The sequence below is a fragment of the Neodiprion fabricii genome, chromosome 6, assembly GCF_021155785.1.
Source record: "Neodiprion fabricii isolate iyNeoFabr1 chromosome 6, iyNeoFabr1.1, whole genome shotgun sequence".
Classification (NCBI taxonomy): Eukaryota; Metazoa; Arthropoda; class Insecta; order Hymenoptera; family Diprionidae; genus Neodiprion; species Neodiprion fabricii.
Genome location: NC_060244.1, coordinates 6,872,888 through 6,900,088, shown reverse-complemented (window position 1 = coordinate 6,900,088; position 27,201 = coordinate 6,872,888). Strand labels below are relative to the sequence as shown.

The 27,201-nt window shown below is 36.6% G+C and overlaps 4 protein-coding genes and 1 long non-coding RNA gene across 14 annotated transcripts in view; 3 read left to right on the top strand and 2 right to left on the bottom strand.

Annotated features, from left to right (window-relative positions):
- The window catches only part of LOC124184681, a 9,017-nt gene extending 1,799 nt beyond the window's left edge, over window positions 1-7,218 (top strand). The window contains exons 2-11 of one of the 2 annotated variants that reach the window (XM_046574676.1): window positions 1,588-1,683; window positions 1,751-1,824; window positions 1,930-2,365; window positions 2,445-3,128; window positions 3,393-3,638; window positions 3,720-3,836; window positions 4,148-4,377; window positions 4,439-4,630; window positions 4,721-4,984; window positions 5,066-7,218. In XM_046574676.1, coding sequence (XP_046430632.1) covers window positions 1,588-1,683; window positions 1,751-1,824; window positions 1,930-2,365; window positions 2,445-3,128; window positions 3,393-3,638; window positions 3,720-3,836; window positions 4,148-4,377; window positions 4,439-4,630; window positions 4,721-4,984; window positions 5,066-5,449 — 2,723 coding nt within the window. In that variant the 3' untranslated portion in view covers window positions 5,450-7,218. The remainder of the gene's footprint in view (window positions 1-1,587; window positions 1,684-1,750; window positions 1,825-1,929; window positions 2,366-2,444; window positions 3,129-3,392; window positions 3,639-3,719; window positions 3,837-4,147; window positions 4,378-4,438; window positions 4,631-4,720; window positions 4,985-5,065) is intronic. The other variant, XM_046574677.1, reaches the window with a different exon arrangement.
- The window catches only part of LOC124184684 (hsc70-interacting protein-like), a 16,351-nt gene extending 7,072 nt beyond the window's left edge, over window positions 1-9,279 (bottom strand). For 2 of the 3 annotated variants that reach the window (XR_006871239.1, XM_046574684.1), the window contains exons 1-3: window positions 9,074-9,196; window positions 8,326-8,611; window positions 7,829-8,241 (exon numbers count right to left, since the gene is read on the bottom strand). Coding sequence is in view for 2 of the 3 variants with exons in the window: in XM_046574684.1 (XP_046430640.1) it covers window positions 7,829-8,241; window positions 8,326-8,599 (687 nt within the window). In the remaining variant the exon portion in view is untranslated. Of the gene's footprint in view, window positions 1-7,828; window positions 8,242-8,325; window positions 8,612-9,073 lie in introns of all 3 variants that reach the window. The other variant, XM_046574685.1, reaches the window with a different exon arrangement.
- Window positions 9,259-10,206, top strand: LOC124184690 (thioredoxin-like protein 4A). 2 transcript variants are annotated; one of them, XM_046574689.1, is made up of 3 exons: window positions 9,259-9,463; window positions 9,589-9,725; window positions 9,814-10,206. In XM_046574689.1, exons 1-3 carry the CDS (start codon window positions 9,386-9,388, stop codon window positions 10,025-10,027), a joined length of 429 nt encoding a protein of 142 aa, XP_046430645.1. In that variant the 5' UTR covers window positions 9,259-9,385; the 3' UTR covers window positions 10,028-10,206. The 2 variants fall into 2 exon arrangements, with proteins under 2 accessions (XP_046430645.1, XP_046430644.1); XM_046574688.1 differs by having other exon boundaries at window positions 9,386-9,508.
- Window positions 10,203-27,201, bottom strand: LOC124184676 (receptor-type tyrosine-protein phosphatase H). Of its 6 annotated transcripts, none has more exons than XM_046574659.1 (25): window positions 25,759-27,201; window positions 24,854-25,188; window positions 19,950-20,272; window positions 19,540-19,827; window positions 19,176-19,457; window positions 18,647-18,925; window positions 18,245-18,523; window positions 17,757-18,017; window positions 17,340-17,672; window positions 16,898-17,215; window positions 16,469-16,807; window positions 16,089-16,379; window positions 15,798-16,004; window positions 14,877-14,982; window positions 13,472-13,698; window positions 13,268-13,344; window positions 13,044-13,178; window positions 12,846-12,968; window positions 12,566-12,714; window positions 12,346-12,481; window positions 12,137-12,203; window positions 11,933-12,031; window positions 11,250-11,354; window positions 11,103-11,165; window positions 10,203-11,007 (listed from the first exon to the last, which is right to left on the bottom strand). In XM_046574659.1, the coding sequence occupies exons 3-25, from the start codon at window positions 20,251-20,253 to the stop codon at window positions 10,883-10,885; spliced, it is 4,593 nt and encodes a 1,530-aa protein (XP_046430615.1). In that variant the 5' UTR covers window positions 20,254-20,272; window positions 24,854-25,188; window positions 25,759-27,201; the 3' UTR covers window positions 10,203-10,882. The 6 variants fall into 6 exon arrangements, with proteins under 6 accessions (XP_046430615.1, XP_046430618.1, XP_046430620.1 ...); XM_046574662.1 differs by having other exon boundaries at window positions 26,109-27,201; XM_046574664.1 differs by lacking the exon at window positions 25,759-27,201 and having other exon boundaries at window positions 10,203-11,003; window positions 24,854-25,185.
- Window positions 17,210-17,875, top strand: LOC124184692. Its single transcript, XR_006871242.1, has 3 exons — window positions 17,210-17,359; window positions 17,478-17,660; window positions 17,735-17,875. It is a non-coding gene; the product is annotated as an uncharacterized LOC124184692 (long non-coding RNA).

The following is a 27,201-nucleotide window of genomic DNA, read 5'->3' as shown; positions in this document are numbered from 1 at the left end:
TTATACGTAAGAACGCAAGCTGTAATGCCACTCGATCGCGGGGTGCAGAAATGCGCGTTCACTTTCTCAGGCTGCTCAGATTACTGTGTTATACCTCAAAGTTTTACGACTGCTATCTTATGCGCGAGCTTTGCGAAACATCTTCGAACTGATCCGTATGACGTCAATGAAGTATAACCGCCTGCAATCTCGTGGATCGAGTGTAACTATTTTAGTGATTGATAAATCTTTGTTTATTTGTACTGGATCAAGACTAATCGAAAATCAATGTAATCGTTGTTTCCCATTCCACTAGAATAAATTGAACACTTGGTAAGCGATTTCTGCAATGGTTTTTTTTTTTTTTTATTACCGTTTTATAAATTTCTCGTCGTGCAAACAATGTATTACTTAATTAACGAGGATAGAACGTCGCTATTTCTACACGATAATAATTGTCCCAAAAACCACATAAAAATCACCAGTATTTGATGGATAAAAAATGTCCATGCTTAAAGTGCTTCCTGTCACGTCAAGCTATTTCTATAATTATGAATCAGGACTAGAACTTCCGTGTGAATGACATAACAAGCTAGATTTTTGGGACAGTGATACAACCACTGTATCCGTATCGATTTACACCGTGAAACAAGCGTCAACAGAAAAATCGATAGATCAAATTTTCGGACTTTGTACTAATATGTCATTCGATAATTGACAGGTTAACATTGGCTCTTTAGTTAAATTCACGAATGGTATTGGAATTCTTAGTCGAAATCCACCACGATTAGAACTTAAAAATTTTTATTTTTTACAAAAATCACGTCGAATTTTTGGGAGCGCAAAATCCCTTGACGCTTTAAACAGCGCGTTCCTTCCTACTTGTAAATCTAGGTCTAATAATACTGCAGACTATTGTCTCAGCTCGAAGTGCCAAAAACGAAGAGTGCAATTGTAAAATATTTGAATGTTTCGCAAGCCGGTCCAACATCGTTAATACACCTATTACTGTAACTTAACGTTATCGGTATCGATTAGGCAAAGGGGATAAAATACGTTGCTTATCTGCAAATTGAAAAAATTTCCTTTCAAAATTACGTCATACGCGTAGGTATTAAAGGTTTAGTCAATGCTGAAGAAGAAGAAAAAGAATTAATAACAAAGTACAAGCTCGGAACAAATCGACATCCGATAAAAATACGATGCGGTTAACCGACGTATAAATATTTCTTAGCGTTGCGTCGACGTCGACGTGGACGTTGTCGACGTCGCCTCCCACCGTTGCTAAACTTAGCATCTCGCTTCCCAGGTGACTGGATGACCACGGACAAACCATCTTATCCCGGCTGCACGTCCCACGTCGATTTCGTTTCTATAATCTTTGGAACGCGAAAGAAATCTAACTAGGTTACGATACGACACATGCCCCTGGGCTTGCAAGCTTGGGAAGCACGTGTCGATCAAAAGCACGATGTTTTCGGTAGAAAAGAATGAAAGAGAAACAAAAACAAACCACCCTTTGACAAAAATTCTGACACCCTACCGTACTTGCTGTACGCATTTGGTAGAGTTCGATTTTTTGAGGGGATCATGTTCGACTGATTTCAGGAGTGCAAGGTGAGGAAGAGCTAGGTGTGGGCCAGGTACCGTCGGAAGTGCAGTGTCGACCTTACATCGAAAAAGCCCTCAAGGATCTCGGTACAGGTAAGACAAAAAATAGGTCTGAAGAAATGGGTGGAACGCAGCAATCTTTAGAATTTCTCATTTCAAGGGTCTCTCGAGGAAAATAGTGTCGAGGTGGGCGAGGCTACGGACGAAGATGAGGCGCCTCCGTTGAACGAACAGGTAATAAAGAGAATTAATTGGCGAATGATTGGCGAATGAAAACGTATCACCGATTATATTCGAAAAACTTATCGAATCAATCGTACTTTGTGTTTTCAATCAAAGAGTGAAGAGCCAACGGAAGCTGACAATGACGATGACGACAATAATGATAATGACGACGATGCGGGAGAAGATGATGGCGATCATTCCGTGGAGGATACCGACGATGGTAGTGATGGGGGAGATGGTGCGGATGATGGAGGAAGTAATAGCGGTGAGGATGACGATGAGCTCGCTGCTAACGAACCTGCCGAAGATAACGCCCAAGCCGCTAGCAGCGAAGATACTGACGGAGAAAGTGAAAACGTGGAAACTGTCGAGATAACGAGCGCCGAAGCTGCGGCGGAGAATCAGAGCGAAGATGACGACGTAGACGAAGCTGACAACGTCGACGATGACGACGACAACGACGATCAACGGAAGGATGAGAAATCTATCGAAGAAACGGAGGAGGCAGCTAGTCAAGAAACTGATGGAGTCGCCGAAAATGACGCGGATGGTAAAAATCACGTAACACATGTTTCACTTGCAATATTTCAGACATCTGCGTGATGATCATATTTGTACTATCCGTACAGGAAGCACAGAGGATAAGGAGGACGAGACTGCCGAGGAGGACGGTGACCGTACGGAAGAAGTTAAGGACGTAGAATCAGAGGAGGAGGACAACAAAAATGATACCGATTCCGGCGAGGATAACGTCGTCGATAATGAATCTAGCGAGGAAAAGGATGACGATAAAAAATCCGCTGAAGAGCAAGACGGATATGCTCGGGAGGATGATAATCATTCCAATAGTGCTGAGGGTGGCGACTCGGATGTTGGAGATGCTGGAAACGATGATACCGAGGAAAAGACAGACGGCGCGGGTACTGAATCGGAAGAGAAACAGGACGATGATAGCAAGCAGGATGAATCTGACGGTGATACGGATAATGATGATGGTGTGAAAAAGGATGCTGATGACGTTGAAGACAGCAAGGAGGACAGTAGAGAAGAGAATGCCGAAGGTCAAGATGAAACCAAAGAAAGTACCGAAACGAATGAAGGTGATAACGTCTCTGCGGAATCGTCAGACGGCGATAAAAAGTCGGAGGAAAGCGAAGAAGTAAAATCACGCGAGCGGCGAGAAGTTGGAGTCGAGGCAGAGGATGGAGTGGAAGTCGACGACGATAAGTCAAGCAAGGAAGAAGACGGCGACGAGGAAAAAACAGATTCGGTCGAAGTCGTAGAGGATAAGAAGTCCGAAGGTTCAAGCGAAGGTATTGTGATACGAAGAATATTCTCCAAACTACCACTGTCATTTCGCAAACGAAATCCGAATCAGGGAATTTTATTTAGATGTTAAATAACCATGCCCAACAATTTCCTGTGGGCCACGGATCTAAGAATAGATATTTAAATTGGTTCAACTCTTGGATTATTTAGAGTGTGCAAACTGTACGGCAATAAACGATAGAAAGGCAGTCGTAATTTTACCACTAACGATTTGTATATATATATTTTGTAAATTTTTTTTTGGACAGAGGAGGGAGCCGGATCCACTCCGGAAGAAGATCTCATTCAAGAAATTGAAGTGCCGGAGAACCTGAGGCCACGTGACCATATCAACCAGCTACTAAAACTGGATGAAGAAAACGAAGAAAAAGAAAGAGCTATTCAAAAGGCCGCCGATATTGTCCTCCGTGATTTGAAGCGTCTTTACGACACCGCCATCAAACCCCTGGAAACTCTCTACAAGTACAGAGATCTCAGTAACCGACATTTCGGAGGTGAATATCGAAACTTTTGTACAAAATCTACATAATTCTTGGTGCCCGGTTATTTTTGACAAGGCTGCGCTCCCTCGACAGACCCTGAGATCTTCTCGAAGCCACTAGTTCTGTTTATGGGACCATGGAGTGGGGGAAAATCGTCAATCATCAACTACCTACTCGACAACGAATACAAACCAACTTCTTTAAGAACGGGTACGTAATAAACTTCAGGGAAATAACACTCGTATACTGAGTTATCAAGTTCGCATTAATGTACTTGAAAATCTAACACATTCTGTAAGTCAAGTGATAACCAATTCGTTTCTCTAGCACTCTGACAAATAACCTTTTTCCATTAGTAGACCCCGGTCATTCCTCACCGTGGACATAGATATATTGCGTGAATGCTAACAGACACACGAAACCGGGTAAAAAGATATTTAGTAACTAACAATTGTAAGTGGCGAAAAAGTTGCAGCATGCTATTGCATGGTGGGTAGCATGAGAATACAAAAAGTGTTCAGGTATTTCGCAAGAGTGTATCGAAGAGCCTTGCAAACCGCTAAATGGGACTGACACAGGAGCTGAGCCGTCACCCGCCTACTTCAACATCCTGATGCACGGAGAGGAGGAGGAAATTCTCGACGGTACTCAGTTGGCGGCAGACTGGACATTTTCTGGACTCCAAAAATTCGGACAAGGAATGCTGGATCGTCTGCGGGGAATTCGTCTCAACAACAAACTACTGGAAAAGGTTCGTTAAGTATAATAAATAAAGAAGATTTCGCCTTTCTAAAAATCTTTCCATAAACCAGGTAAACATCGTCGAGATACCTGGAATCTTGGAAATTCGCAAACAAGTCCAGAGGCTCTTCCCGTTCAATGACGCCTGTCAATGGTTCATCGATAGAGCCGATATAATCTTCCTGGTCTACGATCCTGCTAAACTGGACGTCGGACCCGAGACAGAAGCAATTCTCGATCAACTGAAAGGACGAGAGTATCAAGTACGTAATAATCCGCTAAGAGGAGAAGACATATTCACTTTGAGAATGGGATATGCATGGTAGGAGTACTGTACCGTTTTCCAATTTCAGACAAGAATCATTTTGAACAAGGCTGATCAAGTGAAGCCGGAGGAACTCATGAGGGTACAAGGTGCACTGATATGGAATATTTCACCACTGATGTCAAGTGCCGAACCCCCGATAATGTATTCGACGTCGCTCTGGTCATTGCCTTACGAGGCTGGTGCACCAACAAGACTGTTGTACGCACAGGAGCGCGCCTTTCTTCGCGATCTACGTTCAGCGGTTGACAAAAGAGTTGAACACAAAATAGCTAGCGCCAGAAGATTTGCCGTACGTATACCGAATTCGTTGGGGTATGAAAATTACGCGCGCCGAAATTTGTTTTCAGCTATAAATTGTTCAATATTTCAGGTACGGGTGCGAAATCACGCGAAAATGGTGGACTGCTACCTAACGACTTACTACAATCACAAGACCTTCTTTGGTAACAAGAAGGACATAAGTGACAAGATAATAGAAAATCCCCAAGACTACCACATCTACGAAGGTCTTAGCACCTTGACAAATATCTCGCGCTACGATTTGCCCGATCCCGACGTTTACAAAGATTTCTTCCGCCTGAATGCGCTGTACGATTTTCAACAGCTGAGCACCACGTGTACGTACTTCCGGGGATGCCCAATAAATAGGCTGGACGTAGCGATAGCCTACGATTTACCAGAACTTGTAGGAAAGTACAAGAAATCGGTAGAGGTCGCTTTACACGAGAGTGAGACGATTCCTCCGTCGAGTTGAGCCTGAGAGTACGGAACGAGGTGAAATGCTGGATACCAAAGAAAATGAGGAACGAAGTAGTATGAATTTCACCATCTCTTGATCGAATGTAATCAACCATTGAAAATAATAAATACAAATATCAATGTACAGTGTCGATCTATTGTTACATATATCAAAGTTACTTCGAGAGATTCAAATACACGGATAAAAGAAACAACATTTACCAAGATGTGATCCAAGACTGTTCATAGGCGAGGATAAACACCACGGAGATGAAACGGACATACACAATCCGGAGTGAGGTATGAGGTGCCAAACTAAAGAGAAGAACAGCCTTGGAGTTTAAACAATTTTTGCTGATATCCAGCAAAGCTTGCCTGTAAGTACTTCTCAGATCGAGATATACCCATGATATCAGATTACGGGTGCTTTGATTTCCCATGAAATGAATGGGCAAGGTGGGAGACTAAGAGGAATGGCATCCATGACTAGGTGCACAAAGCTCGGTACGGGGCATCAAGAGATAACCAAGGAATTGAACAAAGAATAAAAATAAAAATTTAATAACGAAGTACATCGCAGGTTCTATCTATGCTTTGCTGCGGGCAGCTGGCATAAAAAAAGATTATTTCACTTATTCGTTGTTAACGGAAGTGCAAGAAATTGAAATAATCATAGGATTGTGATGCCAAGTAATCACGTCCAAAGCGCATTGAAACTCAAAACAAATCTTCGTAAAAGGGTGCCCATTCTGTCGATAAAATTAAAATGCATTTACGGTCAATGTAGTCGATTGAATGTTTGTTGACAATATATTAAAAAAAAAAAAAATTTCAATTGGTAACCAAAGAGCGTGGGATCGACGTTGAGTTATACAGTGCCTATCATACCTTGACGCCTGCGTGTCCGCCGCATTGTTTTGCGCACAAAGAGATATACGTACGCGTTATGTGCACCAGCTGACACAGACTGTTATTGAAAAAAAAAAAGAAAAATTTTTTTGAAGATTGTAACGTGTAACGTTATAGTGAAAAATATCCTTACATCTTGATCCACTGCCTAGCGGCAGAAAACTACGTTTATAATTAATTATAAAGATGAAAAATACTTCCATTGTAAGAAAAAAAAAAACCTTGTATTCAAGGTTTCCGTCGCTTAAAACATTATATATACATATATATAAATATATATAAACATAAGTCGTAAAAGCAGATTGTGTTCGTATATAAGAAGCTAAAAAAAATTACCGAATCCGTTTTCACCTGTGTTTTATGTTATCTATTTTGCATTACCGTGAGGGTCTAAACAGAAATGTGCCTTGCGGTAGACATACTTTTGCTCAAAATGAAGTATTTTAATCATTTACTGCCATCGGTAACAAAGATCTGTATCATTAACGGAACTTTGATGAAAGGCACTAAAGTAATATAAAATATTTCATTAGTGTAGCAGTCCTGAACTATACCATACCTCATGTACAATAGAAAAAAAAATTTCGAGTAAATTTGTGTCTTTGTCTAAAATGCTTTAATGGAGTTGAATCTCCTGAGCACAGATTGTTGATATTTTGTTTAGTATGCCAATTAAGTTACCAAGTTGTTATAATTTTATTATTACTATTGATTAATTATGCAATAAAATGCCTATGTAATTACGTTGCAGGATACCTAATGTTACAAGCAATATATTATTAACTAAGCTACACATAAGTAAGACTACTTTACCAGATTAGTAGTTGGATTATAATTTAGGGAATTGTATTTTTAAATAAGAATGTGTGCTGTGAGCGCTACTTGTGTACATATGCAACCCTCTACTTTCCTTTTAAACTGCCATAAGCGTATTTCATTTTATGCAGTTACATCACCCTCAATCAAAGCATTTGATTTTCTAATTATGAGCTATACTCAAAATTCATAAGTTCGAGAACTTAATCGCGTTACCAGCATTTCCAAGATCTCCAACTGCCATTTTATTGCCCTGACAGTTTACCGCTGCCAAGACAGGTAGGTATGACTAGATTATATCTATCTGTTTTCCACAAATCACCTGCATACTCAAGCTTATGCGATATATCATTCACTCGCACGCGGGTAAAAAGTAGCAGAAAATCAGATTCAATAGATTGGCACATTGTGTATACATTGAAATACAATTCGCTTCGTTTTCAAACACGCGACATAAAAATATCACCAGTAAACATTGGCCGAAAGGATATATTTCTCATTTGTCCTATTTTTTGTTACGCTTTGAGGGATAAATATTCACCGGTACTTTAATCATTGTTACAAACTTTGGACACAAAGCTTAAAAAGTTGAGTGATGCTATTCCTAATGTCAAATCACAGTGAGCCTGAAAAGTTGTAAAAGTGAAATGTTAAAGTAGTTATTACTTACATTAGGAGTAACTTCTCGCAGCCATTCATCAGCTTGTTCATCAAAATCGATTTTGCAAGCTAGACGAAGGTCGTTGGCAGCCTCCTCCCATTTTCCAAGTAATCTGTAAGCACGTCCCCTGAACTTGTGCGCGGCAGCACTATCTGGATTTATTTCAAGAGCCCGATCACAATCGCGGATACAAGCATTGGGTTTGTTGAGCATCAAGTACAGTTGCCCGCGCTTTGCATACAGCAAAGAAGCTTGAGGGTTCAGTACAATAGCCTCTGTGTACAAAGACAGTGCCTTTTCATAGTTATTTTCGACAAAAGCGGACACTGCTTCGGAACGCTTTGCCTGAGACTCGGCCACTTCTTCCTCAGTTGGCTGAAGAGTAGGATTACCCATTTTCTGTGGGGCGTCTGTATCCGGTTCTAAAAATTAGATTTATTCGTTTGAAAATAACAAAACGGCTTCACAAGCTCAATAAATTAGAAAAAGAAATGACCAAATCTCACCGATGACACCAGTCGTATCAAGTTCGATATCACTTTCATCAGATTCCGGAGCTGGCTCAGGCTCAGGAATATTCGACTGGGCGGGTTGAGGTTTAAATTTCGGATACCCAGAGGTGTTGCTGCTTTTGGTATCTGGGACACTACCTCCGAAATGTTCGATGAAAGTTTTGACAAACGCGAGGTCCGGGAGGTGCAGGATCGAAGGGTTTTCAATGCACAAATCGGTGAACACTTTCAATTGAGCTAGATGCTCTTTACTGACAGGAGCAGCCATTTCGATATCTATCTGGATAAGAAAATTTGATAGTTAGAATCTGTAAGCTAACAATATTGATGAGATTTTTCAACGATTTATATTGTCGTTTAACAGATCATTCATAATTGACATGTTTACCGAATAGTGTGTACAGCGAATCTAGAAAATTCCAATTGAAAAACCTTGACACATACGTACGCACGAATATTTGGTACCTATAAAAATCATTGTCCGAATGAACTAGGTGTCAAAATTACAAATGATCATCAATTTAGCACAGAGAAATGAATATTCAGAATAATCAAATATAGTCATAATATCACCAGGTCAACCGGTCTAACCGGCGTTGATAACAAACAGTCGTGACTCGTAGAAAATGCGGTCGTAACAAGATTCATAAGCCCGTATAAAAATTACAGCGTGAATGTAGACGGTTGAATCTCAAAAATACATTAATATTTTACAATTACGTGATTAAGCGTCGTTTATTACCTTGTTCAAGGTGCGATGCGCAGTACTTATTTTACTTCAATCACAACAAAATGTGCGAAAAAAAAACGTCAGCAACTCACCTTCTTGAAGGCAGTGGAAGGTTGGTGGCTATCGAATGCTACACCGGCACATTTGAGAACGCAAACGCAGTTATCGTTGCAAGTTAACGCCGCTAGGGTCGCTAGTGCCTTGATGTGCTATATGTGTGCCACTGTAATTTGACGTTTCTGTACGTGTAAATATTTATTTTTCCCAGTTGTACGCAAATTGGGATTTAATTAATTACAAGAATAAATCAAACACCTTATAAAAATGTCGTATATGCTGGGTCACCTTCACAATGGGTGGCAAGTGGATCAGGCAATTTTATCAGAAGAGGACCGAGTGGTCGTAAGTTCACGTCATCATAACCTAAAAATTCAGTCGTACAAAATCGTATGTTAATTAGACATAACTAAATTTAGTTGCTCACTTTTTTTTACATTTACGAACCGTCCTACTTCGATTTCTTTCAGGTGATCAGATTTGGCCATGATTGGGATCCAATGTGTATGAAAATGGATGAAGTCCTCTACAATATTGCAGAAAAAGTAAAAAACTTCGCAGTCATTTATCTAGTCGATATAACAGAGGTTCCAGACTTTAATAAAATGTAAGTATAACACTCTGCTGCTATAATATGTTCTTCAGTACTTCGCAAAGCTTCAGAATAATAACCACAGAATTTTTCTGAACTGTAGGTATGAGTTGTACGATCCATGCACGGTCATGTTCTTCTTCAGAAACAAGCATATAATGATTGATTTAGGCACTGGAAACAATAATAAAATCAATTGGACTTTAGAAGACAAACAGGAAATGATTGATATCATTGAAACGGTTTATCGGGGCGCTAGAAAAGGCAGAGGTTTGGTTGTTTCGCCAAAAGATTATTCAACAAAGTATCGTTATTAATTACATTATGCAGCAAAAAGATTTGAATATATGTTTCGAATATATGATGTTGTTTTACATTAAAACATAAATTAATCATCATTAGTCGTATACAGCTTAGGTATTATTTAACAGCTACAGAATGATGATGAATTTGTACCGTCACATGTAAATAAACTGAAATTTTTCATTTAAATTTATTTCTGGATCTGTCTTTATACCGCTTTTATGCCGTTTTTATACCAATTTAACGAAACTTAGCCGATACCTGGTAAAAATAGTTTAGCTCTATTCAAATCTTTTGTAATTATTTAATAAAAATATTAAACATCAGTTCCAAATATAGATCATCTTAACGTTAAACTATGTACAATATATTGATGCAATACATTTTCCACATCTTATCTACAAAGGCCACTGTTATTTCCATCAGCTTATTCAGTACGTCCAATAACGGAGTATAAAATTGTTAAAATTTTCATCTTTGGTACATTATTTGTGTATTATCACACTTGAATGATGGCACGTCCTCAGTTGTAAGGACATAACAAAAAGTAACCAAGATTACCAATAAATAATAAAAATAACCATCGAAGCAATAAAACGCAACATAGCAACTTATGTTCCAATGTCCAGTTAGTTGTTTCAATTATGAGTATAAGTATAGTTAGAAACAAGATGGCAGTAAGAATTTCTTCATGAATTCAAATAATAAATACTCTCGAATGTAATTTGAAATGTGAAATGCAATGTACTGAATTTGTACAACATTCAGCTTTAACAATGGGTACCGAAAGATACAATACTGATTTAATACTTAAATCCAACTTGTAAGTAAACCCATACGTTTATCGTAATACACAGATCTCAAAAAGACTAGTCCATTCTCAGACCTAAAGGTCTTGCAAACTCTAGCAATACGTTCCTGTCCATACTGCCTCTGCTTGATATGGTATCTGGTGCTGGCTCAAAGATGGGATACTCATGGCTTCCATATCTGACTATGAAAAAAATTTGTCAACATTGTTTTATGAAAATTGTCCTGATACAAATTTTTTCCTTAGCTTAGGAATATTATTGAATTATTGATGCATACCTATCTCCATGCTAGGTGGTGCTTGAGTATTGATTGCGCTAGTTGATTTGGAATACCTCAACCCTGGAAGTTGATTGGCAACGTATGTCAGAAAATACTCCAAATATATTTTTATATAAAATGCTATAATAAGAAATATTGTATTACCAGTGCTCAGAGTGCTTAGCTGAGTACTATAAATTGGTCGATGAGCTGCGAACTCGTAAATCTGCTCCATAGAATCCATGGATGATGAAGGACTGATCTTTTTTACTGTAAAAACGAAAAATTTATCATTCAGACTAATTACCTGTTAGTAAATTAAAATTAAACTACTCTACTATAGTCAACTATAATAAAAGGAAAACAAAAATTAATGGAACGTGTAAGCGTTTAATGATAGTCTTCCGAATTTTGAATGAAGCTAGAACGATTTGAAACTCCAAAACTGGCAAGATGTGAGGTTTGCATACACTACATGACAATACTGCTCTACAGGGCTTTTAAGGTTGTCTTATTCATTTAGCAAATACAAAACCATTACAACATTAAGACCATATAAACATTGGTATGTCCAAGCTGATTCAACTCGTGCTAGATAAAACTGAATCAAGATAAAAAATTCCTCAAAAAATGCTATAAGCGTAATAAAAACAAATTATAGTGAAAGGCGAATATGAAAACGTGTTCGGATAGATCATCTGTATACCTCAGCAACTTTGAATTGTTGATTACTTTCAGTTGAAAGAAGTATATCTGATAATATTCTCATCATACATATTAAATATAAGATATAAATTATTATGCTTAGCAAGGTTTATGGATGTTTGCGTGAGGCGACATCTACATACAAGTTTCGATGCTGTTGACAAGATTCGTATTTGAGTCTGTAATTGATTTTTTTTTCTTTGTGAGGTTCTCATATATCGGTTCAATAGGTGGCGGCTTAGCTGAAAGACAAGCAAAAGCATGAAAATTGTAACATACATACTAATTCAAACTAGTGGTATTTGAATACATACGGACGTTCATAATTCATTTTCTCTTTTACTCACCGAGCCGTGCTGGGTACGGATTATTTAAAGTTTGTCTGGTGCAATTGTAGATATAAGCATATTGACTCTGGGAAAAAAATTACGGCATGATTATTTTCATGATTTCTTATCCAATTTTCTTGCAATCCACTATCATGCTTTACAATCTATTTCAACAATTATTGAAGGCTTCTAAACTACTCGTCTGTAACTAAATCTCAATATCTCACCTCTGTTTGAACCATATTTATCCTATCTTTTCGCAAATTAAAAACTGTTCCGAATACGTCAAGCTTCTTGCTATCCCTTATTTGCTGTAACAGTATGTCTATAGCCATTAGGGTCCCGGTTCTACCTACTCCAGCACTGAAAGAACCAGAAGTTTTGTACACACGTTAGATGAAGATTATGGAATGGTGATTCAAGTAATAGAATATGAGGTAAGCATACCTGCAGTGAATCACAGCCACGCTTTTGCTTTCATTAATATGCCTTCGAACTATCTGACAAAACTGAATCATTGAATGAAAATCATCTGGGATACCGTGATCTGACCATTCTTTAAAATGCAAATGCATTAGCGTTCTCCTATCATTTCCCTGAAATCGGATAAATCAAGTTTCATAGGATTTTACATTATTAAGGAAACTTTTTGCATACCATCAAACATATCCAATCTTCAGAACAATATTTAAGAAATCAGTAGATGTTCAAGTATAATTATCCTCACCTTTTGCAAAACAATATTCCGTTGCGTGTAAAAAACAAAATCAAGTTGCGTGCTACACCTTATAGTTATATCTTCATATTCAAAGTGTTCTCTCATGTTTGGATAATATTGATGACACTTTTCCTGAAAAAGGAAATAGTACCTTTCAAATATATCGTTATGTTGGTAAATCTAATCGTACTCCATCATTCAACTTACTTTGCCTTTTTCCACTAGCTGTGTTACCATAACTATAACTTTCACGTTATATTGAAATATCATTCTCCAGAAATCATAAGTTGTTTCTTCCTTAGGACCTTGACTGGCAATGTATTCTACAGCTCCACTGTACCCCTGAAATATTGTATTTCAGATTGCAATTATAACGGAATATGTATAAAAATATAATAATGTATATGTGTAATTGATTCGTTTCAACTAACATGTATGAACGACGCGTTTATGTAGTCTGTGTTTGGGTCATTGTCAATAATCTCCAATTTGACTCTTGAAAAATCGTCTGAAATACACAATATGTCCAGTAAGTGCTACACTTGAAAAATAAATGTGTTATAATTATCTGAATACAAAATTCATAATTACAATTGGTTGAGTTTATTACACATTACACATACATTGAAACTCACATGGCAAAATGTCCGTGTATCGATTTTTTTTCCTATTAGCTTGCAGGCTTGCAACATTTGTTGACATTTGTAAGTCAACACTTAGAGTCTGTAGCAGCTGAAATTCGTTACTTAATTTTCCTGGATTTACACTCAGATCTTGACAGTGAATTTCAAATTTCTTCCTTGAAAATGGGTCAGGCACAGGAGACGTTTGTCCAATGGGATTCAAGGGATTTCTTATTAGTCTGAAAGATAAAAATCAAAGTGTAGAGTAATGGATAAATCAAAATTACACATTCATATAGTTATTTCACAGGTCAATGCTTCCTTACTCATCATTTTGAACACAAAATGTAAAGCAACGATATTATAAGTAGTACCTTGAAACAATGTCAGATTTAAATTAGGTGGCTAAAAAATAACCCTGCGGTGTCGTTTGTGCACAAAAGCAACGATCTGACAGATATAATTAATATATTGTCATGTCGGTGAAATAGGCCTAAATTTTTTTATTTAGAAAATACACACAGAGATGATTTGGTGTTACTTTAAAGAAATTAAGTTGCAAGTTGTCTGTGCTATTTAAGTCTTGTGCTTGGTTTTTGTTTACAACACATATTTCACCTTCGTCGAACATATTTAAAAATATCCATGATTATGAACAATTGTTTTAGTTTAGTTCAACACTTTATGGTTTGAGATATCACCAACGGTGAATCCTTACAATCAGAATCATGTTGCTATTGTATATTCGTTGCTCAGTATAATACTGTCGCAGATTTACGAAATTGAATGACCTTGCTGAATTCAACTTACACAACAAACTACTGAGAGTCACAGAAGTAATATTGATTAATTTCTGAAAATATATACCTCGAGTTTGATATACATACGTACATAGAAGTATACATGTTGCTCGTACACTAGTGTAAGAACAAGGTAAAACTTTAAATTCAAGTTAATGTAATGTATATCTATAAGTATCTTGCTCGCAAGGCTACCAAGTACTGTAGTACTTAAAAACTGTAAAATTTCATCTGTATATTTGAATTACAACTGATAGAAACTTTGGTAAAAAAATTTTCATGTAAAACTATTGAAAAATGCTATGAAAAATTAGTTGTTAGTCGACTACTATACCATGTAAAATTTAAGAAAATGTACAACCACGTAAACTGGCATGTCGATAATACTTTCACTCGATAAGCTATGCAAATCTGACCTTGAACCGAAATCTAATCAACATTATTTTGTATACTTTTGCAACTAAACGTAATATGACCATGTCATGCAGAATTTTACATGGAGTAGTAGTCCACTAACCACTAATTTTGAATAGCACTTTTCGACAGTTTCACAATAGAAATCTTCCCACCCGGAAAAGATTCACGAGGAAGAAACAATTACCAAATCGATTACTTACGCTTGCCAACTGCCTTTCCGCATAAGTAACATCATCAGAAATATTATTCCAAAAAACAATATTCCAGACACCACCCCAATCACCAAGCCCAAGTTAAATTCAGCTTCTAAAGTTACAAAAGAAAAACAAATAACAAGAGGAATTAGTAGAGTGATGAGTTTTACTAAGAGTACGTCTAGATATTTGAATGTTAACGTTACTAATCTCAGTAAAGGTTTTTGTTAGTATGCATAATTCAGCCATAAGTACATATTGAAGCTGGGTTCTGTTTTTTCAATTCACAGCTGAACAGCGCTACTAATCCACATTTGTTTAACATGTTCAATAGGAAGTTTCACAGTTAAAATTTTTTTTTCAGAGACATTACGGATCATTACAGAGAAATGCTACTGTTGATGCATCGTAAAAAAAAATTTATTTTTATCTGTATAATATTATTTCTTTTATATTTTACACAGAAATGCACTATGGCACATTTGGGACCCTTCTATATCAGCATTTCTCTGTGATAGACTTTATAGAATCTGTTCAGGCTATAATGGATTTTTTTGTAAAATATAATAGAGATAATATGTGTTTCAGGCGTGCTAATATCGATTTTTCACTTTCTTAAAAAATCGTTTTCGCACACTCTATCACTGGTTCTATAGTGCTCTGCAGTCTTTTAAAAGCTTCATTTCGGACCAAAAGCAAGCACTTTTTGCATACGCCCATAGGAAAATAAAAAAAAAATTTCAATGTGAAATACCCTAATATACAAATATGAACAGCTATCAATTTGACCTGAATTTTGACGTTCCTAAAATCAAGATGACACACCCTCTATACTAATTTTAAACATCTGTACACTGAAGTGGTATTGTGCAGTGTCTACAACGTTATAAAAATAACTATCATCTTTAAGTGTAATAACTGTGTTACTCGTTATGACGATGATGGTTTCAGAATCTTGATATCCTCCATTGGTGAATGCACGCATACGAACTTCATACTTTAAATCGGATTGAAGTGGTCCATTGCAGTATGACGCCTCACGATTTGAGTTAGATGTTAATTTGGGGCATGTGAGATTTCCACCGAGCATAAATTTGATTGCTTTAATTTTCCCCGACTCCACAATATTATCTGCTGTTGAATAAATTTAAACCAACGAGTAAGATCACATGAGAAAACTTGGGCTACAAATTGTTTGAGCTCTGTGAAAGCGCTTACTTGAAGCAGGGTGCCATCTGACTGGGGTCGCTTGATAACTAACAACAGGATTGTAAGGCATAGCTTCTTGCCACAGAGTCGCATTTGGCCATTCACCACTACGTACATCCAATCTGTGACTAATTTGAGTACTTTGACCAATCTCTGATACCATTATAGCATAATACTGGATTTCGCCATTTGTGTTTTCAAACAAAGGCAATAATACCCAGGCTGTACTCAAACTTCTCTGAGCTTTGTACGGGTCAATATTTATTTGTGTCATGTACCAACTGCTTGGCAAAGGTGGAACTGATATGAAAACAGATTCACGGTTATAATGGAAACAGAAATAATTCAATATAAATGTATGAAATACAGTTAATTATCAGGAAACTTACTCCCAGCAGGATAAATCACACTGTAGTTAGTCAAGGGTCCTTTTTCAGAAACTCCCTTGACTTTGGTGGAGATTTGAAAAATATAACTGTACTCTGCTCGCAGCTGCCCAAAATTCATTGTAAACTTCGTATCTGCGTCGACGATTTCCGAAACGTTATAGGTACGGTTAAATTCGTGGTCATCGTATCCGTCCCTCGTTCCGCTTACATATACATTAAAGAATTCTATTTCTCCGTTTAATGAGCAAGGCAGTTGCCAGCTAAGAAATGTATCTAACACATCAATGTTGCTCGCATTTGTTTTATTTGAATATTCAACATTATTAACAGCACCAGGAACTGAAATAGTTGATTAATTTATCATTATTCCAAAAGCGAGGAATTACATAGCTGATAATAATGATATTAATAATCGTATCGCTTACTTACCTCCTGCAAGAGTTTGAAAACTGATATAATTGCTGTAATTCCCCCAACCAGCGTTAGTCCTTGCTTTGATACTTGCAGAATAATTTGAATAAGGTACAGCCTCTAAGTAAGCGTATGCAAGAGTTGTTCCGTTAATATCCGAAATAGTTTTTGACGAGTCGTTGTAAATACAGAAACTAGGCTGAAGAAATAGTCGCTGCAATCCCAAAATTATCTCATATTCAATTAAATTTCCTGGAAGATAGTTAGGACTTTCCCAAACCAAATTAAACGTAGAACTTGTCAAATTAAGTGCTTCTAAACTAGGTGCAGATGGAACTGTGAAAAGAAAAGTGCATATTAGCATCGAGTAGGAGTAAAAGCTGATAGTCGCAACAACAGCGAGTGTACATTTTGATGGTTGCAAAAATGTAGAAACATAAAAATGGATAACGATGCTTACCATCTTCAGATGTTCTCACAGTAACGTTCTCTCCATTTACGCTTTGCCCAGCAGAGTTGACAGTCACTCCGTAGCATTCATAGTATGTGAAGGGACTGAGATTATAAAGTGTTACATTAATCGTCACATTGGTTCCAGAACTAAAAGTCGAAATGTCATCTGTAGAAAATCCGTTGACCAACTCATAGCCGCGTCCTTCACTTATTGTATAATTACAATAAGTTAGGACGGAAGTAAGACCACATTCGTTGTTGTCCCTGTCAATGTGCCAGCCGACTGAAATTGTGCTTTTAGTTACCCAGGGTACAATATCTTGCACTGGTGGGTCATCGACTGAAACAAAATTTGAACTTGAAGTTACCTACCATTTCGATAAATTACCACCTCAAGTGAAGTTTTCTTTTCAGCCCAACTCACCGCTTTCTTCAGTAGTGCCTTCAATAGTACCAGACTCTCCCTCGTCACTCGTCCATACAGGGGTGATTTGAATGATGTATGATTTGCAGGCAATTAAATCAGATAGTGTAATATTCGTGTCTGTAATGGAATGTGTTGTCCCATTTAATATCATTACTTGATAATGGTTTACACACGTCGGTGCAGTTGATGGTGGTTCCCAAGAAACGTACAAGGAATATTGACCAGGCGTTACTGTCATTGACGTCGGTATTCCAGGTGCTATAATGAAAGGAGGGGCCAATGTTCAATTAACGTAAATTTGATCTAGATAATAGAAAAATGTTTACAAATTTCAATTACATCGTAATGTGAGTTAAGAGACAAAAATTTCAGGTTTTCTATACAAGCATTATACTTTTTCTTGTTCAACTTTCAACACAGAATAAAGAAATCTATTACTGAGATACTGTCTTACTATTATTAACAAGCAGATAAATTATACCTACTGACATATGAGGTTGTAGCAGTTGTATTGGCTGTATGAGATGAACCAACAAATCCGATGGCGTTGACGGTAAATGTGTAGGTCAGACATGGATCGAGACTGGTAGCGTTATAGAATACATCACGAGTATGGTTTTCGGTACAATTGTTATCGTTACAAATACTGATACTGTAATTTAGAATACAGGTTGGATTTAAACTGGGTTCGGACCAAGTTAAATACACCGAGTACCCAGTTACATTCTGGGATGGTGCAGCCAGGCCACTCACTTCGCCTGGAGCTGTGAATCAAAATAAAAATACCTAGGTGTAATTATAGACTAGAATTTTAAGTATTTCTAAGGTCCAGTCCAAAATTTGTATAATTACTTGGTGCTAATTATCAAGATATAAATCATGCATACCGAGATACGTGGTTCGTGCCGTTTCTGTCGCTGATTCTGATGAATGGTTAGATCCAACTGCACTGACGTTAAACGTGTAACTCCGGCATGGGCTGAGACTAGTTGCGTTGTAGAATAAACTCGCGGTTATGTCTTCTGTACAATTGTTTTCGTAACACGTATCAACTTTGTAGTATAAAACACAAGTTGGATTTAAAGATGGTTCTGACCATGTTAAATATATCGAGGACTCAGTGATGTTCTGCGTTAGTACAGTCAAATTCCTCACTGCGCCTGGAGCTGTAAATCAAAACAAGAAATTGTCAAATCAAACAGTACGATTACTAACTGCCTCAGATACTGTAAATATAATGGTAAAAGTTTGTCATATATCAAAGAGTTCGGGAGTTTTTTGATTAATTCATATTACTAAGCGTCTCTTTATTTGTTAACAGTATATTCACAAGATTCTTTTGAAAAACTGTTCGAAAAGTAATAGAGAAATTATGAATAGTGGTATCTGTAAGTAATACTCTGTATTTCAACTTACTGGAAGCTGATGTTTCGCCGTTAATACGAGAAGCAGTTCCGTAGTTATCGTTTGTACTGATAGGAGTTACTTGTACGGTATACATCGTGCAAGCTGATAAGTTGCTAAACGTATAGAATGTTACTTCGCTCGAGGCATTTGCTAAATTTTCGACAAAATCACCCTCTGCTGTTACGTTGACGAGGTAATACTTCAAGCAAGACAGATTGTCCGGAGGATCCCACGTAACGTTCAGCCCATACTCAAGTGGTTCGACATCCAAATTATTCACCTGCGGTATTTCTGTAATAATTGTCATTTGATAAAAATTTAATAAACACGACTCTCTCACTCCATATTTAATACCCATTAATTACACACTTACGCGATTCGGTGGTGTTGCCTGTAACAGTTGTTGCGTTACTGACATTTCCATTTTCTCCAACTACCACTACGCTGATTACGTATGACGTACACGATGTTAGATTTGAGATGACGTACTCTGAGGCAGGTGAATATACGATATCATAATCGAAATCGTCACTAGATTCTGAATTCCATGTTATGTTATACAGTTGTATACACTCTTCGCTGGATACCACAGGTGACCAACTCAAAGTAAGGCTACTGTACGTGCTCGATACTGTTAAGTTTTGTACAGAGCTTGGCGTGTCTGAAACAATAAGATTCGTAAAATATTGTATAAATGGAGTCGATATTTGTAAGCCATTACAGCTGTATAACGTTGTTTCAAGATCTCTAATGTTATAAATGTAAAATGGGGTGATTGTAAACCTGTACAATTGACTTCAGAGCTCGTTCCATTTGTCAAAGTAGTCGAGTTATCGGTAGTATCGTCAATCAATCGAGTTTCCGAATTTTTAGTAGTGCTAAAATAGTCAACTGTTGTATCTGGTTCCAAGTTCACAGTTGGTGACACCGACGAATACTCGGATTCATAATCGTTCGATGAAATTGTATTTTCGGAAAATTCTGCGTCATTCTGACGAGTCTCTGCTACAGTTTTTCCTCCATTTTCGAAAGAATATAAGAGGTAAAACGTGCAGAGGACAAATTTGATATTTTTTCTTGGTATCATCTTCGTACGCAGTTAAAACCTGCAAAGACAATGATTGACAATAAAACATCCGTGTTGAACTATATTAGAAAATAACTAAAAGATATTCGAAACGATTCAAAAATCATAGAGATCATTTTACTATTTCTACAACCAGGAAAACCCATGATATTTGATAGATAATAAAGTTGATAAAAATAATTGAATGACTTTACAAGGTATTCCAAATGGAAAAAATGACCGCTTGTGTTATTCTCTCCTCTTACTCCCCCCTCAAATGCGATAAACTTGTTATAACAGCTCTATATTCATTGACAATTGGATGTATCTTAAAAATGTACAATCCGAGCATGTCGATAAATATTTGGATATGTATAAATATAGGTGTATCAATAGTAAACTGAGCCCGGAAGCATAACAGGAGTGCATGTGAAGCAATTGTTTGCATCAAGTGTCTTGGATGATGATACTAATTATCGTCAACTGCACGTTCCGACATTAATCCCGAGCATTTGCGGTGCACAAGAAATTAAAATTTAAGTGAATCTATTTAACGAATTACGACACAATTAAGATGAAAGAAACGCTGCAGAAGTTTTCGGTAAAACTTAATAATATACAATGTTGAGTCGAGGCAACGGGATATCCTCCGATTGATAAATTTCTAATGGTTTCGATTGAACGCATGCACGGTATCCACCAAGGTATTATTTTCCAAACGGTAGTAGCAGTTTTATCAGATAAAGCGATTAAAAGTATATCATTATCCCATGAGTAATGGGATATTTATTACGCCATTTCAGTAATGATTCGGCTTCTGCAGGATATTTTAGTATTTTGCTCATGACGAGTATGTGTCGCAATACTGCACAAGACCGGTAAGCACAACTTTATTTTTTTTAAATATGTTCCTACGTGATACAAGTGGAGAAAAATTTTAACAACCGTATACTAAAAGTACGTGTTCAATTTTTTATTTTTTTTTCTTCAACCTAATTCGGTTACAGTGGTCTCTGTTATCAGCTCTTTCCTCATAGTCCACCGTAACAATTATGATAGTTAAGATAAATAAATAATTTAATACAGAACACAGGGGAACTTATTCAATGCTTGAGCGAATCGTTTGCACTGTCAATCCACAAAACATACCTTTGTGTTAAATCTAAATTGAAAATTATGTGAATTTAGAAGCGAATAGAATCCATGGTAAAAGTCAACAGATATATTATATTGTGTACAGGTATAATACATCAGGTATAATGGGGAGAAATAAAATTCTCGTTAAGAAAAAATGAATTTTCTTTAAGCGTTTGATACGAAGTGAATAATTATTTCAATCCAAAAATGATCAATCGACCTGAAATACCAATTTGCAGTATAATTCTAATAGCGAGTAGAACTTTTCAAGTATAATATCGATTATATCTCGAAGAACTTCGCGCCAAAAAATTATCGAGAAGGTTCAAACACCAGCTCCAGAAATGTTGAAACATCGGTAGAAGAAATGCAATCTCTGATTAATAGTGTTAACGAGAAAAAACGTAGTGATGAAAAGGCTTTGGATTTTGTACAAGCTTGGTTTTTTTTCTCGTGAAAATAAATGAATCTATTTATAAATAAAAAAGAAACTATAGGAATATATACTGATCCGTTGTTAAAAATTTAACGTGTAAAGTATTATAGTGGCAGTGTCGGTTCTCTGACCACATGTTAATAAATCAGTAAATGTGAAAGTCGAAAATGCGTGAACATTTTTAGCCTAATCTAATCGCGATTTTAGATAGGACATTAACAACCGCTGCAGATTATTGGACCGTTGCGTTGCTCGTCGTTATACGGCATTATTAGTATGTAACCATATGCATAGTTGTATAGATATTGTAGGAATTAATAAAGCTAGACGATTTACCTACATAGAGTGTATTATTTACTGTTGTGAGAAATTATTGAATTATAGTAAAAGTTGACGAACCTGTGGTAATATTTGCCGATATATAATCTTAAAACAACCGTGTAAAACCGATCATATTTTACAAATTGAAAATAAAGCGTATTTTCATCGTAAGATTGTCTATAAACTCGACTAATATAGAACTTGGCGATATTTAAAAAATTTATTATCTTGACAACAGAATAATGATTATTTGTACTCACAAGACGTGCTTTTACTAGTTAATACACTTGACACAGAACTCCATTTTTATCGAGGAAGCGGATGAAGGCGTGTTTTTAAATTTAGCCTTTTATAACGTGTATTTCTTGTGCACTGCTCTGCAGACTCACATCACTATACTTTTAATTTAAACCGTAATTACCGCACGGGATATGACAAAGCGCTGTAGACGTAAATATAAACTTGTCAAATTGACTTTCATCAGCAATATTCAGTGAAAGTTTTACGCGATGCTGATTTTACAAAAGATCATAGCGTTACTGCACATAGATTTATTGCATTATATTACTTCTAACCCGCACTGTCAAAGTATTCAAATAACCGCCACAATTATCGAACGAAATTTCAATATCATAGATACACAAGTACTATCAAATATAGATACAACTGTACATGCAGTTATCAATATGGGTCACAGGAAGACGCTCAGCAATCAAATATTCATTAAAACATCGTCATCTTTGTTCCTCAGAATGTAAGGAAACTGTTGTTTGGTTGTATTAAAATAACGTGAATATAATTGTTCTAAAAAAAAATGGTACCAATGCTTTGGATATTCGAATTAACAAGATGAATTGCATAAGGATTGCAGTTCGATCGTTAACGGTGGTCAAATTCAAGACATTTCAGGACTACAAAGCGACGTACATACATTTAATACAAAAGTAATCTCGACTTGTTTGTTTCATTGTTCATCCAGAGCATAATTCACTTTCTCATATCAGTCTCGTGACGTCAAAAACTTTGATTACCAAAATATTCACTTGAATTATCAATGTCTGCAGATAGATTTTGACATTTTTCAGACAAATTTTATGAGTTCTCCCGCAATAGAATGCCAATACGGAAATAATCGTACAATGAAAACAAATGTAACAACGACTTGTCGCAAAACAAAGAATTAAGAATTCAAGGGGGAAAGTAAGTACGCGGAGAGATAGAAATTAAATATCGCGAACCGTCGATTCTCGCTGACGAATCGTCACTGACAATTTTCCGCCGCTGGGGTTTTGTTGTTATCTCCGATAAGAACGGTTCAACGTGTCTTATGTCGTCCGGTTAACGATCTACATATGGATGTATCATGGAATAACATAATACAATAACATATCCTTGCGATTATTTTTATACACGATTTCATCATCTCCAGTTAGCTGTCACTTTCATTATTTATCTCATACAGGCATTTATGTGGTAATTGTATTTTTGAAAAATTACTGCGAAAAGATTTCTCAAACAGCGGCGTTCGCATTGAATTAGAACCGCGGATATAAAACGCATTGCAATAAATCCAATGCTCCGTAAATCGTAATTGTACGAAAATTTCTTATATACGCGTTACCGGCACAGTTCCAGCTGCTTCGGTGAATCAGATTTATCTTTTGTAAATTTGATTTCTACATATGACAAACCGATAACGATCGCATACCCGCGCGTATCGTTGGGTAGCGGAGGAATTGACGGTGACAAAAAAAAAAAAAAAAACGCATTACCAGAGGTGTATAAAAACATGCGCAATCGGTGGTAAATCAGCGTGTTTATATATCAGACCCGATTACCTGCACAAGCGTCGTACATAGGTACATACGTACGTTAAAGTTTTCTTATCGGAATCCGACAGATATAATATACATAGGTATGATGTACAATATTTTTTGCGGCTGTTCAGAGGAATGTGTATCCATCACCTTAAATCGCTTAAATTCTATGCTTATTATGATATGATTCAAAAAAAAAAAAAAAATTTTTTTTAAATAAAAGCATAATCGTATATTATACTTTGTAAGCCTCTCTCTCTCTCTCTCTCTCTCTCTCTCTCTCTCTCTCTCTCTCTCTCTCTCTCTCTCTTGCTCTTGAATAAGTCTGTATGAAAACATGCATCTACAATGTATTATATCTTTTTTATCTGCATCCCGGAATTGGTATTGGTTTGCTAACTGATATAATAAGTGTCTCCTTTGTTTTCAAGCTTTGAAAAACTCCGTTTGCGACAAACGAGTCACAATTCTATATCGGGTAACTCATTGTTGCAACGGTGACGAAGCAGTAAAATTGTAGACAGAAAACTTTAAATATACTACATACATAAGTTGGTATGCCACCTTTTTAATGAGCCCGTACGTTCTAAACACGAGACGACTCGAAGCGGCAAATAGCTTTGAATAATTGTTATTGACGCTCTTCAACGTTGTTGGAATTATTGAATCAATGCTATCTACTGTGCGACGGTTGGTTGATAACATATAAATGTATATGCAACCGTACATTTAATTAAGGGGCTTAAGATTGTTATTATCATTATTATTATGTTTTTTTTTCGTTACTTTTATGATTCATTTCCACATTCTCTCTCTCTCTCACTCTCTTTCATTTTCTCATAAAAATCGTCACTGATAAAACGGTTCGTACTAATAGAATCTGGATAGAAATATTTTTTTCAACTCTTACCACGATCGCGTGTAAATTTTCGAATATGATAAATGATGTGACGGTGCAAGCTTGACGTTGACGTTCAGACTTTCTTGCAACCTGCAGTTTGTAGGTATAGGCGTCTTGATATTTGTTAGATGACTGACCTCCGCGCGTGCAATGTTACACGCGTTGCTTGTCTCTGCGAAATGTTTTTTTGTTTTTTTTCCCTCTTTCGGTAACTTTAAACCCTTAGCAACGTGGCTTGAAAATGCTCGAGATAGCATTTAACTTCCAATCAAATATCCTCGTCATTTCCTTCCAAAAACATAAAATCGTATCTCGCCAATTCGATGGGATATATGTATATTTATCTGAAATCACACGTACGCACCACACGTTGACAATTTTTTAGTTAACAAACTTTTTTTTTTTTTTAATTTTTACATTCAACTATCACGTTACAATATTACCTTTCGTCTATTCCCTACCTTACCTAACAATTATTATTCAATTACCATTAAACAATCGGTTTAATCTAAGCTGATGTAAAGCAATTACAACAGTTCGATGAAACGAGTACAGAACTTCAATTGTAATAATTCCTGATTTTTGTCGAGTATTTTTCGCGTTAAGAATAAATTCCACTTGTTTCTGATTTTATTCTTTTGTAGAATAATTTATACGTCAAAGCGTAATATTAACCGCGTAACGCTAACCGTGTTAACATAAAGTCGCGTTGAAAAATCACTATACTCTACTCGTATCGGACCGAATTTTATTTGTTCAAAAGTGGCAAAATATTATGACTCTAACTTACTGACCCAACCCGCATCTAATTACAAATTCCTTCAGTTTCCTTAAATTCGAAATTTAAAACCACGAAAACATTTCCATTAAGAATTCCCACTGGTTTGAAACAATTATTTTTTAATTACCGGTACCTTCTCAATTACGTCGAATAAATAAATTCCCTCATTTTCAAAAGAAGTCGACACCCCGAACACCGTGGTTGGAATATCAGACTCATAATTTTAATTACCGTAAAAAAGTTGGCATAGGGAAAAAAAAAGAAAAGAAAAGAAAAAACAATTAAAAGCACATCATTATTCACAATTCACACTAAAGAACCACTGACGTACGATCACAGACGTAGGTGATAATTGTCAAAAAAAATATCGAGGTAAAAATAGCGAAGTAAAAACAAGCTGTCAATGCCGTACATATACAGGCACCGCGTAAAACTTAAACTGTACTAATTGTCAGACATAACAGAGTAGTAAAATTAACGGACCGCGGTGAATCGGTAAAGCAATGTTGACGGTTCTAAGCCGGAACAGCGACTGCCCGAGGTCTGAGGAACCAAAGCCATGTGCTTTGACGAAGCAGGATATCGCGAGAGACACCCTCCCACAAAGCGTTGGGATCAAAAATAGCATGTCTATGGTGATCTTCGGTGAGAATATGTATGGATGCATAGAATACACCATACACCGGGCCCTACCACCCTGCAGGGTCCGGTCCCACGAAAGACAGAGACATCATCCGCTATCCCTTCGTATCCCGTGTCTCGCGTCGGGACACCTGCTTCTTTATTTATAAAGACGCGCTCGGGACCTCGGAGAGATCCTTTACCGTCGACAAAGCTTGTGATCGATGTTATTTTAGTGATTCAGATAATAAAATGTGTTTATTATATATATATATTTGCTAATATTTTTCGAATTACACAAAGATTAGTGCTTTTAACGCGAAGAGTGAATTAGTAAATACTTTGTTTCGTAAGATAAAAGAAAATATTCACAGCACCCTAAGGCGAACGGGATATGTTGTACTATAAACGCCCACCGTGAACCAGCATCAGGTTTTATGCAAGAGGAGAACTTCTCGACGGTTCAAGTGCTCCTCCGCATCTGGCGACGGCATGTTGCACGTTTGTAATTATTTTTGTATCAATAGGGCGCTTAAAAAGTTCCGGGTTCAAGTTCCGGTTTAGAGAATTAATTACGTCACAAAGTTTTTATTCTAATAACAATATGAAAACATATAAATTAAATCAAATTTCATAACTCGACGGGCTTCTTTTTGAAAGAATATCACTCGTACGGGCAAACTTTGACATTTTTTGAACGCAGCAAATACGTGTTTGAGAGTAAAATGTTACCCAAGTCTTTTTTTTTTTAAATTCAACAGCAAGACTTCGAGACATTTACTCTAAAAAGCATATGCCACATGATGTAACATTATAATAATCATGAACTACCGAAACAAAGAGTATAATAAAAGAAAACGGCGATCAGAACTTGAAATCTCAATAAACGAGTGATGATGAATTTGTTCCACGAAAATGATATGGTCATTTCGTCGCAAAATTTTCATTTAGTAAT